The sequence below is a fragment of the Capra hircus genome, chromosome 11 (genome assembly GCF_001704415.2).
Source record: "Capra hircus breed San Clemente chromosome 11, ASM170441v1, whole genome shotgun sequence".
Lineage (NCBI taxonomy): Eukaryota > Metazoa > Chordata > Mammalia > Artiodactyla > Bovidae > Capra > Capra hircus.
This window is the reverse complement of record NC_030818.1, coordinates 36,938,982-36,953,488: the sequence shown is the minus strand read 5'-3', so window position 1 is coordinate 36,953,488 and position 14,507 is coordinate 36,938,982. Positions and strand designations below refer to the sequence as shown.

Sequence of the window (14,507 nt, the reverse complement as noted above, 5' to 3'; positions counted from 1 at the left end):
TGAGCCAGCAGCCTGGGACAGATGAGAGGTAAACTGACTGTGGATCTGAGTAGCAAGGTAAACAGGCTAAACCTGGTTTGATAAAATCTAACATCCCCCCAAACCTCCAGTCAAGTCCCCCAAATCACCACAAGCACTCCATTGATCCTGAGCACTATCTGAGCAACGACTGTCACTCAGTAACTCGACAGGCCAGGAAGGGGTCTTCTAAGATCTCTCAGCAATCAAGACCCACTGAGAGCACCAGAAAACCTACAGGAGGCTGGGGCCCACAGAGCAGGCCAGATGGCTGGGTCTTATACCTTGTTAATGTCAGAGATGAGCTTCCCCTCCCGGGGCATGTAGACCTTCTGGTTATTGGCCCTCATCTTGCTCTGAATGGTGAAAAGCAGGACTTCCAAGTTCCCCTTCTCAGTAAATCTAGGCAGAGAAAACCAGCCACAAACATTATCTACTATATTTTGTTTCTTCAAAGGGGAAAACTCATCTGCTTCTGGAGAAAAAGACACTTCATGCAGCCTCACAATTTTAAAAGCCATTTCTCCCCATCCCGATTTATGCAAAACACGTGTGTGTTACAGAAACCACAGTTTTTGGGTACTGCAGACCTCAATATGTGCCCAACTGTGGGGTTTTTCTTGAGGTTGGTTACTATTCCTGACATTTACATTTGGGGGCACAGAGTGCTACTCTTCTGTTAATCAACTCCATCAAGATTTAGACACCAAACCCTGGACGATGAACTTGCTTCACAGCTGAATGCATTCAACAAGGATTATTTCAACCACCCACCCAGTGTCACTGTCAACAGGCTGCAGAGACTTCAGCCAGGAATTTACTACTGAGTGGAGTTTTCAGAAAAAAGGAGGAATGACTCTAATCATAATAAGCAACAGATAAGATCCACAATGCTTACTAGGCAGTTATGAATTTTTAAGATATGTGAACAATCAAACTTTGGGGGGGGCAACAAAACCTGATCTGAACTGATATGAAACTATCCTTTCTTCATTCACGCTTTGTGAATATTTACACGTTTTGCTACTGATACGTTAGTGGGCTTGATTATGAGTAACAGCCTCAGACCACCTGGAGGCTTATAACACAACATATCTGCTAGTTCTCTAAAATCCAGAAACGATGGAATTCTGAAACACAGTAGGCCCAAGAGCTCAGGAGAAGGAACTGGGGACCTGCACCATTTCTTAGGATTCTCACATATCCCATGTCCCAGCGGCACATTTCTACTGGAAAAGGCTCACAGTGGGTACAATTTGTAATAAGTCTCAGCAACACAGACTCAGATGCATACAAGTAGGACAGGCCGCTGGGGAAAGGCATTCACTTTGAGATGAGACCATGTGAGTCAGAAAAGAGGGGTCTGTGGCTGTAGGAAGGGTAATGCATTCCAATCTGCATCTTACTTGGGGGGCTTCTCCACAGTGCGGTAAGTGTTGAACGCCTGAAGCTGCTGCTGAACTCCAACGAGTGAGTTGGCAAATTTGCGATTGTTCAAAATAATGATGGTTTGTTCAATCCACTCCAGAAGGTCAGAGGCAAGGGACTCATACTTTTCAATCATTTTTTCTGTTTCAATAGCGTTGTCAAGCACCTGTAAACAAGGGTTAGAAAAATGGAAAAGCAAGATAGTATCACTACCTAAGGGGAACCTGACTGCAGCCCTCCAGGAGCCGGCACATGCTTAATGATTGGCTTTGAAATGGTTCTTTGAGACTTTGGCACTAAACTCCAAGAACCATTTGCTAACAGGTGCTCAGACTGTGGCTATTATTTGTGAGCAATGACAGCTTAACTCAACTGTAATTGGTTCTGTAACTTCCCAACCCCCAGGCAAAGGGTTTAAGATGCTGAATGACACCTGATGCCTAGGCTCCAAAATTCCTAGAGAAACAAAAAGGGCGCTATCTGGTTTGGTCATATTCCATGAACGCCCGTGAATTTTCCATTCAATTGCACTGGGAAAACAAGGTCCTCTGGTCTGAGGTGTTTTGAAATATATGGCAAGGGAACATCAGCCAAACAAAAGAATTTAAAAAGCCCTATTCTAAGGCCTTTCCAAGCATTTAAGTAGGATTTTCACATCAGTAACATCAGGCAACTCAATCAGATTTTTAATACCCAATTTTCTGGCAAGGCTGTAGGGGAGGGGTGTTTCGGGTCTGCGTGCCTGTGTGCAGCATCACTTAGTCACGTCCAATTCTTTGCGACTCCATGGGCTACAGCCCCTGCCAGGTTCCTCTGTCCATGGGGATTCTCTAGGCAAGAATTCTGGAGTGGGCTGCCAAGCCTGCCTCCAGGGGATGTTTCCAACCCAGGGATCAAACTCAGGTCTCCCACATTGCAAGAGGATTCTTTACCATCTGAGCCAACAGGGAAGCCCAAGAATACTGAAGTGGGCAGCCTGTCCTTCTCCAGGGGATCTTCCCAATGCAGGAATGGAACCAGGGTTTCCCGCACTGCAGGCAGATCCTTTGCCAGCTCAGCCAGCAGGGAAGCCCTGGGTGAGACCTCCTGAACTTTCTTCCTACATGTTTCAGCCACCCCTCCCAACTCCTGCTCCTCTTTGGGATGGCAGGCTTCTGCCTACTTCCCTACCATTGGAGAACTTCATCAAGAACTCCCAGCACCTCAACGTTTGAGACATGGTGGCAACACATTTAGACACAAACCTTCATTGCGTCTCACAACTTACAGGACTGGTGTGAGCTCACCTTTCCAATTCGTTTTCCTTCAACAGCCAAGGCCTTCATCTTTGAGAAGTAGTGGTAGTAAGTCACCACGTAAGTGATAATGGACTTCTCATCGGGGTGGTCCACACTGATATCTGTAACCCAGAGGAGATTCTGTTTGGTGCTTTGCTCACTGCATTGCCACCCAGGCAACAGGAACAACCCAGAAGAGCTGCTCAACACTCAACAGGCCTGTGCCTTCATTTTTGGGGGCTTGAAGTTCTGCCATCAGAGTGCTGATTGTAACGCTAACTAACGAAGATGAAACCACCTCACCACCTCTTTTATTATATGAACATTCAAAACTGCCTCCTATTGCCAATAAAGACATTAAAGTCTTAAAAGACCTGATCCTTTCTCTCAAGAATCCTAGGCCACTGAGATGATGAAATACACACAAAACTACTACATGGAAATAAATAACATAGTTAGAATTGAGTCAGATAACTCAGCGATGTGGGTACTACCCAGACACACCATGTTCACCTCCCCCACCCCAGGCTGCTCTGTGCTTCTTATTTTGGACAATGGCACCAGAGTTTTTCCCAGTCACTAAGCCTGAGGACATCTTTATCTTCTTGTTACTCACATCCAGTCAGTCACCAGGGCTGAGACCAGATGATTCTATTCATGGAATCTACTGTCACTCTCAGATCAGACTCTCACGGTCACATAACCCGACCTGAAGCAATGGCTTCCTCACTGGGTCTCCCTGCTACTCAATTCCCTTTACACACTGCACCCAGCTGATGTTCCAGAAGCAGAGCTGTGAGCATACTTCCTCTAAGCCCGAACTACTCAAAAAGTGCCCTGCAGTCTGAAAAATAAGTCCCGAAGTCCTCTACAACTTCCCGTAACTTTGCTTCCCTCTCTCCCTTCCTTTTATCCATCCATTGAATATTTATCAAGCTTCCTCTAAGTGGCAAGCACCATTCTAGACATTTCTCATCCTACAGCCTACTAGTTCTTCTAAGGTGCCATAGATCTGAACCAAATTGAACTATTCACCACCATCACCACCATCACCATCACCACCCCAGCAATTTCCAATATTCCTTCCACTTTCAACTTCCCTTTGCCTGAAAGGGCCTTCCCTGCCCCCGTCACATTCTTCCTATCCTCTAGGTCCAGTTTAGAAACTAACGCTCCCTCACAGTCATTTCTGATGCCTGCAGCTGGAATGACTGTTTCCTCTGTCCTCTTTGTTAATACTCTGCTTTCTGTCAGGCTCTATGATTACATATGCACATTTCATTAGTCTTGTAAGACTGAGTGTCACTCTGCTCCTCCCCTCCTAATGTGCTGTATATATAGAGAGTGAGTGGTCAATAAATATTTATTGAGGGAGGGAGCAAATGAATGAAGGTGGCCAGTCTATGGCAGTGATGGAGGTACTCAGTTCAGGATACACTGAGGAGAGAACACACAGAACGCTCTTTGCTGACACAGTGGGCTCTTCTGCAATGCGCATTCACTTGTGCACCTCCACTGCTGCCAGGAGGATAGAAGTGGATAGGGTTGTTTCTCTTAAAGACAAGACCACCGGGGCACAGCGTGGGAAAGCTCCCTGCCCAGGGTCACTGAGGCAGCCAGTGGAAGATGGGGCCACAGCTACTCTTCCCACTCCAGGGCCCGTGACCAACTCCTGTGTCTGGCTCTGTCAATGTGGGCCCCACGGAGACAGAACTGGAGAAGGTTAGGGAAAAAGTGCCGGCCCTGGCTGTGTGTATAATTTAATAAACACAAAATGGGAGATGACTGGGAAGGAGAGAGCAAGCAAGACCTTTTTGAACTTGTTTACAATTGTATTTAAACGGATGTTCTCTGGGACACTGGGCAACTAACAATAGCTAAGGACAACTAATAATCAAGATCAAAACCACAGGATGAATGACAGCAACTGCTTTTTTTAGCTCGTCTTCAAATGACCTTTTCATAGTGGGTGGTGATTAGAAAGATCAACTAATGAGCAAGTTATTAAATTTTTTATCACAATGATTTCAAAAAAAGATTCTTTATCTCAGCACAAAGATCTATGGCTCAGGGAGAATGTCTTTCCACAGTAAGGCAGGGGTTAAGTACAAAGATTTATCACAGCCAAAGGAATTTTAGTTTTGTGTTTATATTGAGAAATCACTTAACAGGCTGGCACAAAGATAATTTTATCTCAGCTTCCTGCAGTAAACCTATCAGTGAATCTGATGCACTGGAAAATAGCAAGAAGCCTGCCTGGCAGCCTCATGACCTCGATCTGCCCTTGGGGAGTTTAACTTCCTGTTCTATATTTATAAGAACTTTAAACTTTCACTCACAAACAGCTTTTTCTCAGTATCTGCTCACAGCTAAGAGGGTCTAAAAAGCTCCAGCCCTACAAATTCTTTCTCAGTTTGAATACTTCTCCACATGAGAAAACATTATGATAGCTCATGTTAAGATGAAGCCTACAATTAGGATTTTGTTAATAAAGGAGTTACAGCCCATTGGATTGCCCCGCACAGGTCTGCTCTGTGTCGTCCACAGTCAGTCTCTGAGGTTCTGCTGCAGGGATCTGTGGGGCAGAGAGAGGCTGGTTCCGTGCAGAGTAAGGTGCCGTGCCGCCAAGCAGCGGGCCACAAGGAGGGACTGCGTGTTACTCTTTCTGCCACCCACAGGCTCCTGGTGCATTGTCCTCATTTAAGTTCTTCTTACCGAGAAGCAAATACTACACAGTCTGCTAAGGAGGCTCCTAAACCTTCCTGCCCTGAGGCCAAACCATGCTCTTGCCCGGGGGCGGGGTGGGGGGGCCTGACTATCAGTCAACCAGCAAGTGAGAGCCTGCTCACGTCTTCCTTAAACACAGAGGCTAATCACCTATGGTGACTCCCCACTGCCTGCTGAATAACCTCGAAAAACTGTTACCTGTTGGGCCCCCAGTCATCCTTCTGGTTGTGTTTTTCCTACTGTTAAGCTAATACCACCCCCAATGAACTGTTAGCCCCCTGTTATACCTTCCTCTTTCCTCGTTCCTTTGCTCATATAAATCCCTCTGCCTACCCTGACCTCTCCTTTGGAACATGTTTAAATCATACTCATCTTTCAAGGCCTTTTCAGGTATAATCCTTTACACAAATCCTCAAGTAATTCATAGACCAACATTAAGCTCCTCTTCCTTAGATAATTCCCAAAGCACATGGTGCCCGTAAACAAACTGACATGAAGCAGATTTTTTATTTACTCCTCTTACCCCTCAGCTCCTTACCTTCGGGGTCCAAGAGTTTAGTGAGGCCAAGGTGTTGCTCTGCCAGGTTAAAGGCATTCTGCAGATTGTAGTGTGCATTGGATTTCTTTAGTTTGTCAAAATCTATCAGGTCAGGCCTGTGGAGAACAACAGTGGAACACAACAGAAACCGCAGCTTGAAAACACACCGTGAGACCAATGGTGTCCACTTAGGAGTAAAAGCCTACGATATTTAATCATCAAACAATGAAACCCAATTTTTGAATAAACAACCTCAAAGTTTATTAAGAGAACTGAAGAGAATTGGCACACTTGTTTCCTTTGTTTGGGACACTTTACACACTTTTTCCCACTCTCCTCAAGTAGAAGGCAGGGATTTCCACTGTGTTGCAACATCTAAGGCAACAAATGTGAAGATGGAACATCACCCCAGTCGGCTACACAAGGGTGTCAACGTCCTCCCCCCACGTGGTCAGCGTGACCGCGAAGGACTCACCGGTGTTTGTGTATCAGTGCATTGAAGGCCATGCCATCCCTCCAGCTGGTGGTGAAATTGTGAATGTTGACATTGGGGTACCTAAGAAACACAACACAAGGCAATTACCAAATAAAGTTCTGTGCTTTGCTAAATGTAGTACTTAAAGAAAAGCCTGCTGGGACTGAGAAAATGTGAGACAGTAACGAAATAAAGACACTGAAGACAACCAAGCTGAAGCTAAGATCATCTAAACTTCTGCTTGTTGAAAAATAAAAACAAACACATATTTACATGGCTTTCTTTCTTGGTAATTTCAACCTGTGATCTGTGTCCTCGATTGAAAACATCATGCTTACTGAGAAAAAGGCAACCCTGACTAGATGCCTCTAAGGTTTCCTTGCTTCACTGGCTTTCCACGCCCCCAGCACAGCTATGAGAAGCCTGCAAACACGGATACCTGAGTGCACACATCACTTTGGGAGAGGAAGTAGCTGGGGTTACCTGTTCAAACACTCAGCTTTCCCTCTTCCTTATATCACTGAACTGGATGAAGTTTCATAAAACAAGTACCTTCCTGAAACGCTTCCCTGTAACGCTTACCAGTAATCAATCTGCTACTCTACACTACATTGATTATTAATAACTTTCTGTCCATGGCTGATTAAAAGTTCATTCCTAACTTGATCCCCTTACTAAGCCTTACATTCTTTATGGTTTCCACAGTTATCGCTGACCACGCCCATTACAGTTACAACTGTCCTCTATGTAGCCCTGACCTACAAGATTAACCTGGGGGACTTCCCTGGTGACCCAGGGGTTAGGACTTTGTCTTCCAATTCAGAGAATGCGGGTTCGATCCCTGCATCCCTGATCAGTTGGGGAGCTAAGATCTCAGATGCCTCACGGCCAAAAACCCAGAACATAAGCAAAAGAAATATGGTAACAAATTCAACAGAAACTTAATAAAAATCAACCTGGGACAAAACCAGTTCTCAGTTAGTACCTGGGAGCTTCAACAGTTTCAGTGAGCAATAGACAAGATGCAGTTCTCTAAAAAATATCTTCACTGAAATTTCAATGAAAGAATAAAAGGCAGGCAAACTCAGATAACGTACAGAGACTAAGTTTGTACCTTACATCTGTCCACTTAAGTTTACTGCACAAAGCTTCCCAAAGCACAGAACTTAGAGGAGAAAGCCCACAACTTTTACAAATACCATGGATGAGATTTTTAAACACAGTTTCAGGGTTTTAAAATTCAAGATAAACTTCTCTCTGGAACTTCCTTAATAAACAAACAGAAGGAAAATGATTGTACAGATGACAGGTCCAGAATATAAATCAACTCATTCCGTTCCAAGAGCTAGCTGAAATGTCAGCGTCTCAACTGCTTACAAGTTAACAAGACATCTCAGTGGAAGCAGTGGAAAAGATACTTGTCAACACCGGTTAAGTGATGACTCTGGTGAAACTGAGTCTGGGCAGAAGTAGTCTCTAAACCCCGGGTTCATGCTCACCCAGCTGTCTTCATCTGGCACCACAAGAGCAAAGCATCCTTGGCAGATTTCTTCTCTTTGTTGTCTTCAGTTTCTACACTGATATCCTGGATCTAAGGTTTACAGAGAAATATTAGACGAACAGATATGTCAGGTCTGCATATACATAATGAGTAAACTTTAGGTCAACACCTAGCCTTGCAGAATGTCTACTCTGAGGGTCAATGAAAACTGCTTTCTGAAGCCCGGTTTCCTTCTTGGAAATAACGACCAGAACCAGGTTCTCTACTTTGCACAAAGAGTAAAGTCAAGACCTGCCATGACTTCCAAGAACCTATTAGGGATCATTTCTACTCCCAGCATAGCCCATCTTTCTCAACCACAGGCTAGAATGGTGGCTGGTATGGTACACTTTGAATCCCAGCAGACTCTAGGAAAATACTGTTTTTGCACAACCAAAGCTTTCCCACACCACAGTCAATGAGTCCTTTGTTGATGAGGACTGTGTATGCACCATTTCCTGAAAACTGACCCAAACTCTCAGAGAAACGGTGCCCTGAAATGCTGTGCTTCCACGCTCTGTGCTACATGGTCTGCATATTTGTGCTCCCAACTCTCACTAATTCTTATGCTCAAATCCTAATCCCCTCAAAAAGTGATTATGAAGAGGCAGGGACTTTGGGAGTCCTGGGCCTCATGAATGGGATGCGTGCTTTATAAAAGAGGCTCCAGAGAGCTTCCTAGAGCCCTCCACCAAGTGAGGATACAATGAGAAGTCTGTGACCTATAAGTGGGCCCTCCTTTGACCTTGCTGGTACTCTAGTCCCAGACTTCCAGCCTCCAGAACCGTAAACAATAAATGTCTATTGCTTGGAAGCAACCCAGCCTAAGGCACTTCGTTTAGCAACCTGAACGGACTAAGACAGCCTATATTCGTAAGGCACTCACAGTCTGCTGATTCTCAACAGGACGTAGAGCCTGGTCCACTGGGACCAAAGTCAGACTTCCAAGGTTTGAATCCAGGTTCCCCCACATACTTCGTGTCCTTGGGTGAGCTCCTCGGCTTCCCCACTGAGAAGTGGCTATCTCAGAGCACTGCTGTGCACTTTAAGAAATACAAAATATGGAGGGCTGGGCTCTTAGTAAGGAAACCTACATGTCACCTCTTTGGATCATGGGCTGCCTACCAGTTATGTGATTTTTAGACAAACGCTCTAAACACCCTTCTGTCTTCAGTTTCCTTGACTATACTAATAAAATGTGGAACGGAGTGGGGGAAAATGGTATCGGCCTAGAAGGCCATCCATTCTCTCTCAGTTCTAACCATTCCAAGCTTCCCAGTCCTGGCCCCTGTCAAAGGTCTCTCCATCTAATCTGGAAACACACCTCGGAATTCTTTTTAAGAAAAAGAGGTAGGAAGAGGATAAAACAGAGAGATGTGTAAGATTAAGAAGTTAGAAACTGTCAACTAGGAAAAACACCTAGAAAATGAAATTATTATGCTTCTAAAAAAGTTCTCCAAGAGAAGTCTTGAGTTTGCATAAATTCTAAACTACAAAGAGTATACAAGAGTAACCCTTGCTCAAGGGGTAAAACGCAGACTTAACCAGGAAAGCAGGTGGAATTTTACACATTAACCTCCATCATCTTTCCTCTATCTCATGAATGGAATCTGTTTTCAGACTTGGTCTTCCAGAAACAGAACCTACCCTTCTGAAATGAAGACATCTCCCTATGTGGACTAAGCAAACTCAAAGACCTTTATTCCAGTTTCTCACATCATCTTTTACTCTTTTAAAGGGAAAGCTGCATAAAACCTGTCTCTCACCATTGGTATTTAATGCACACCTGCTACACACACATCAGGGCTGGCCGCACCTTGGGGGCTCCGGGACGGACACACACACGCACGCACGCACCTTGGGGGCTCCGGGACACACACACACACACGCACGCACCTTGGGGGCTCCGGGGGACACACACACACACACACACACACACACGTAATGCAAGATGAGACTGTACATTCAGGAGCTGGGGAGCGGTGGGGAGAGAGGTCTCTGCAGATAAGTAGGGAAGCCTCACAGAGGAGGCAGAATGTTAGCTGGGCCTTGGCTGGGGAGGAGTCAGTAAGTGTTTGCAGAGCAGGGGATAGATTGATAAAGCTCTTCGGGAAGCGGGGGCATGGCAGACACCAATCCCCGCAGGCCACGAAGTGACATAAGCTTGTGTTTCTTTCCTCAGAGGAAAGGGAGAAAGTACGTATCGGCATTTACAGGTTCAAGCACAGAAAAAGGCAAGCTGGCCGGGTATTAATTAGTCAGTGACTCAACCCAATTCACAACCCAAGGGCTGTGGGCACCAACCTGCTGTCAAGGGAGGCCATTGTAAGGATGCCCTTCCATACTCTGATTACAGGCCAAAGGCAAGAGAAATAGAACTTCTTACTCTACGGAATCGAGGCAAGGCTCAAGGAGGGCCTGCTCATTTCACCTCTGTTGGCCTAAGGCCAAGAGCAGTGATCAGTGAATTTAAATGGTGTTCACTCTATTTTCAAATCATTCAGGAACCAAATGACAGAAACCTATAGAAGAGTTCTGTTTGCAAAATAAACTCACTCCATTAATAATGTCATCTTCAACAATGGTTCCTGGCCTCAGTTCAGTTCCATTCAGACCTATTTAATCAGAAGCACTGGGGACTGGAACCTGGGAGCCTGAGTGAGTAAAAAGCTTTCCCAAGGGGTCAGATGATCTATCGGTCCAGGCTTAGGAACCCCCATTCAGGGAGTGTCTCTAAACAGCTCTGGGTTAAACCCCTAGCCTCCTTCCACATACCCACCCACACCACTAAGCTAGAGCCCAATCCCAAGGGAAGTGAGAAGGAAAGCAACGGGTTAGAGGGTGATTTCAGCATTTTAGTAAGAATATAAAGGGAGGTATATAATATGATTTCTGTTGTGGCTCTTTGTTGCTGAGCTTTTTATTTACCTAGGGGAGAAAAAAATCAATCAAGCTTCATCAGAGGGGCTTAACAAAGAGGGAAAACACAGAAAACAGCCTCCAAGGAGAGAGAACTGTTAGGACTTTTGTTTGCGAAGTAACCTGATGCTAGGTAAGAAGCGTTTCCTGCATTTCAGTTTTTAATTGAAAAGCAGAAGCATGAAGCAACAGCCTGGAGAAAGAACCAGTCATCAGAATGGAGCTGCCGCACAGACAGGAAAGGCTGAGCTTTCTCCTTAGGGGTCAGAAGCAAGGGTGGCAGCCCTAACTGGCCTCATGATCCTTGCAAGGCTCTTCCCTCCCCTCACAAAGTGAAGCAAATTGACAGAATGACCTTGAGAGTGTTTCTATACTTATAATCTTACCTCGGGGTATAACAAACCCACAAAATTGTCAATTCAAACAAGCATAAGGCTTCTGCACACTCCCCTAAAAACTGCTTCCTTAGACCCGAAGGAGAATGAGAAGGTGAAAACAGCCCACACAGATGTCACGATCCTATGCAGCTTCGCCTAAAATATTCTGTGATGCATGCCACGATCTGTCAAAGTTCAGTTAGTCTACTGGTAGTAACCTAGTGTTGACCACATCTTTACACCTCTGCTCCTGAAAGCTGAGTAGCAGACACCAGTGGTGGGCTGAGACTAGGCTCAGAAACCCCCTTAACTGCCAAGAGAGTCGAGACTTTCAGGAGCAGCAAAACTGAGGGAGGAGATGGCAGCTGCCACATGCCCAGAGGGCAGCCGAACATGATGTGCAGCACACCTGACTCTGAGATGCCATTTCAACCTGGTCCTTCTGGTCCCCTTGGAAGGGGAGCCCAGTTTTGCAGGGATGCTCACTCTCGGCAGGGAGGCCCGGTGGCCAGGCCGAGTCCCTTACCTGGAAGCGCAGGATGATGGTCCAGATGAGGCCGAGGGTCAGCCGGTGGTTTCCATCCACGATGTCGTGGGACCCCATGTTCTCAAGATGGACTCTCTGCTCCTTCAGGAACTGAAGGGCCTTGTCCACATTCTCCAGACAGTGGATGCGCATTCGTCCCTTGGTGGGTTTAGGCTAAAACAGAAGAGCAGAAGGTAGAAACAGATCATCCAGGAGGGCAGAAATCAGCTCAGAGCTACAGCCCAGAGAGTTCACATAGGCCCATTCACGCAGCGCTCTCCAACCCACACCAAAAAGTTAAAAAAAAACATGTTCATTCAGTATTTATCTAACAGCCTTAAAAGAGAAAGTTTACTTAAGGGATGGTAACCGATCACTCCTCAGAGGTTTGTTTTATCATGGAAGCGACATAATTTACGTGAGCACGGAAGCTGGAAGTTCAGAGAAGAAGGAGCCCAGTTTTCACAGAGAATTTCATAGCTACCACTGTCGTCCATGGAATTTTTGCAGATGCATGGCAGAACACGACTGAGGATTTTCTCGCTGCTTTAAATGTAAAAATAGGTTTGCCACCTGCTGGTTTGGGTTGTTTCCTATAGCTGGCTCAAAATGAGAAAGGGAGGACATGCTATACAATCAGGAGAATTTTCAAGTGGTGGTTTGTGAGGATGAGAGAGGGGGTTGAGTAAAAGGGTGCAACTTGATGAAAAGATAAAGGAAAGAAAACACAACAGTGGTCTAATTGGAATACCCCAAAATGTCTGTTCCTTTCATTTAGTTATACTAAAATTTTAAAAAGGCCCTTTCAAGGTGAACATTTTAAATAAACAAAACAATAGATAAAGATACATACTCAAAAAGCTTCAATGGGTCACTATCACCTCCTATGTGTCTAGAGCAAGCTCACGCTTCCACTGCCTGGCTCCACGCTTCCTACCCTTCTTTTCACCCATCACTCCCGAGGTGAGATCACCTCGAGCTGAGGTGAGGTGATCTCACAAGCCCACAAAGGGGCCACCAGGTTGCGCACACCCATCCTGGCCCAGAGATGTACCCGATCTGGCTGCCATCCTCTCTCCTGAGACATCGCATCATACCCCACCCACCTTTCGAGGTTCAGGTCAAGGCACATCTTTCCTGCTAGAAGTCATTTCCAAGCACTTAACTGTCATTAGGATGCCTCCCTTCCCCCCAAACCTACACATTTATGGTCTGGACCACAGGGTTCAGGAACTCATCACATATCTTACATTTTTGCTGTTACTTCACATGTACTGTTATTACTTTTAACCCAACTACTGGCTTGGGAGCATGGATGATGCTTTATACTCACAACTTACACTCCAGGAATGTCAGGAATGCTAGGATCCGTGATTTACGTTAGGTCAACTGACAATGTTACAGCAAAATCGAGTAATCTGGCAAGGTAAGAAAAAGGTCTGATCTAAAATGTCCATAAAAGGGGGTGGACTCCATCTAAGGTTCCTACAGTGACCCCCTGTTCTCCTCCTGTCAAGGTGGACAAGTGAGGTTCCTGCAGAAACTGGACCAAAGTTGAGGGGTGTGGACTCACTGCCTCCAAGAAAGCATGTAAATTCTGGGGGAGGGCTCCTGGCATTCTCAGGGCTGTTCTGAGGCCTCTTCCTCTTCGTGGCCTGTGCCCTGACCAGCGAGCCCATGACCACACAGTGCAGGTTGGGCCTGGAGTTGCAGAGTGGCAAGGATGCAAATGTCGTGCTAACGGTGGCAGACAGTCTCCCAAGTCCGCCTCTGACTGGCCAGAAAAGGCTGCATCCTAACTCATTGTGAGAAAAACAGTGTGGATGGAATTAGCATTTGTAAAGTTAACTTGTGTAAGAGGTCAAGAGAAAGTGTTCATTGCTCAGCCATTGTCTGACTTTGTGACCCCATGGACTGCAGCCCACCAGGTTCCTCTGTCCATGTGATTCATCAGGCAAGAAGACTGGAGCGGGTTGCCATGCCCTCCTCCAGGGGATTTTCCCAACCCAAAGATCCCACATTGCAGGCAGATTCTTTAGGGTCTGAGCCACCAGGATCAGGACTCCCAAAACAGAGGTCGCCCACATCACAAACTTAAGTCAGCCTGTACCGGAAAGAAACACCTGTCAAGGAGCCTGAACATACAAGGGTTGCTCCCTTGGGAAGAGAGCTCCACCACTGCTTGTGAGGCAGCACTGCCCCACCCATGGACTGTGTCCCCTTGAATAAAGGACATCAAACTCTCTACCAAACTGTTTTAGTTCTGTCATCTGACAGAATCTGAGCAGCGAGACACGGAATAGGTTGGGGGCTATCAGGACCTTCCCAGGCTGTTCCAGGCATAACTACAGTTCTTTTTTGACGTGATCTTGAAAAACAACCTCAAACACACAGGAGACCTCTCAAGCCTCTGTTCTCTCCTACAAAATCCCAGTGGACTGCGTGTTCATTTCCATATGAATATGGGGTGCGGGGGTCTGGGAGGGGGAAGTATGGGAGGGGTCCAAATGCTTTCCTGCAGGTTGGAAAAGCCCATCGTCAAGTGGCAGGGACCCCACACTGATGCTGACTGGCCATGCCAGGTTGGGGCTGAGAGTGGTTCACCCTGACCCAAACGCAAGTTCCGGTTAACACTAGCCATCAGAAACACTACTGCATGGAACACAAGGGAAGGAACTGAAA

The 14,507-nt window shown here is 46.0% G+C and overlaps 1 protein-coding gene across 4 annotated transcripts in view; it reads right to left on the bottom strand.

Moving 5' to 3' along the window:
* Nucleotides 1-14,507, bottom strand: part of SPTBN1 (spectrin beta, non-erythrocytic 1) — a 210,708-nt gene that overhangs the window by 44,358 nt on the left and 151,843 nt on the right. For all 4 annotated transcript variants that reach the window (XM_018055241.1, XM_018055242.1, XM_018055243.1 and 1 more), the window contains 7 exons: nt 11,826-11,999; nt 7,963-8,054; nt 6,464-6,544; nt 5,989-6,104; nt 2,733-2,845; nt 1,425-1,612; nt 303-420 (listed from right to left, as the gene is read on the bottom strand). In XM_018055241.1, the coding sequence (XP_017910730.1) occupies nt 303-420; nt 1,425-1,612; nt 2,733-2,845; nt 5,989-6,104; nt 6,464-6,544; nt 7,963-8,054; nt 11,826-11,999 (882 nt within the window). The remainder of the gene's footprint in view (nt 1-302; nt 421-1,424; nt 1,613-2,732; nt 2,846-5,988; nt 6,105-6,463; nt 6,545-7,962; nt 8,055-11,825; nt 12,000-14,507) is intronic.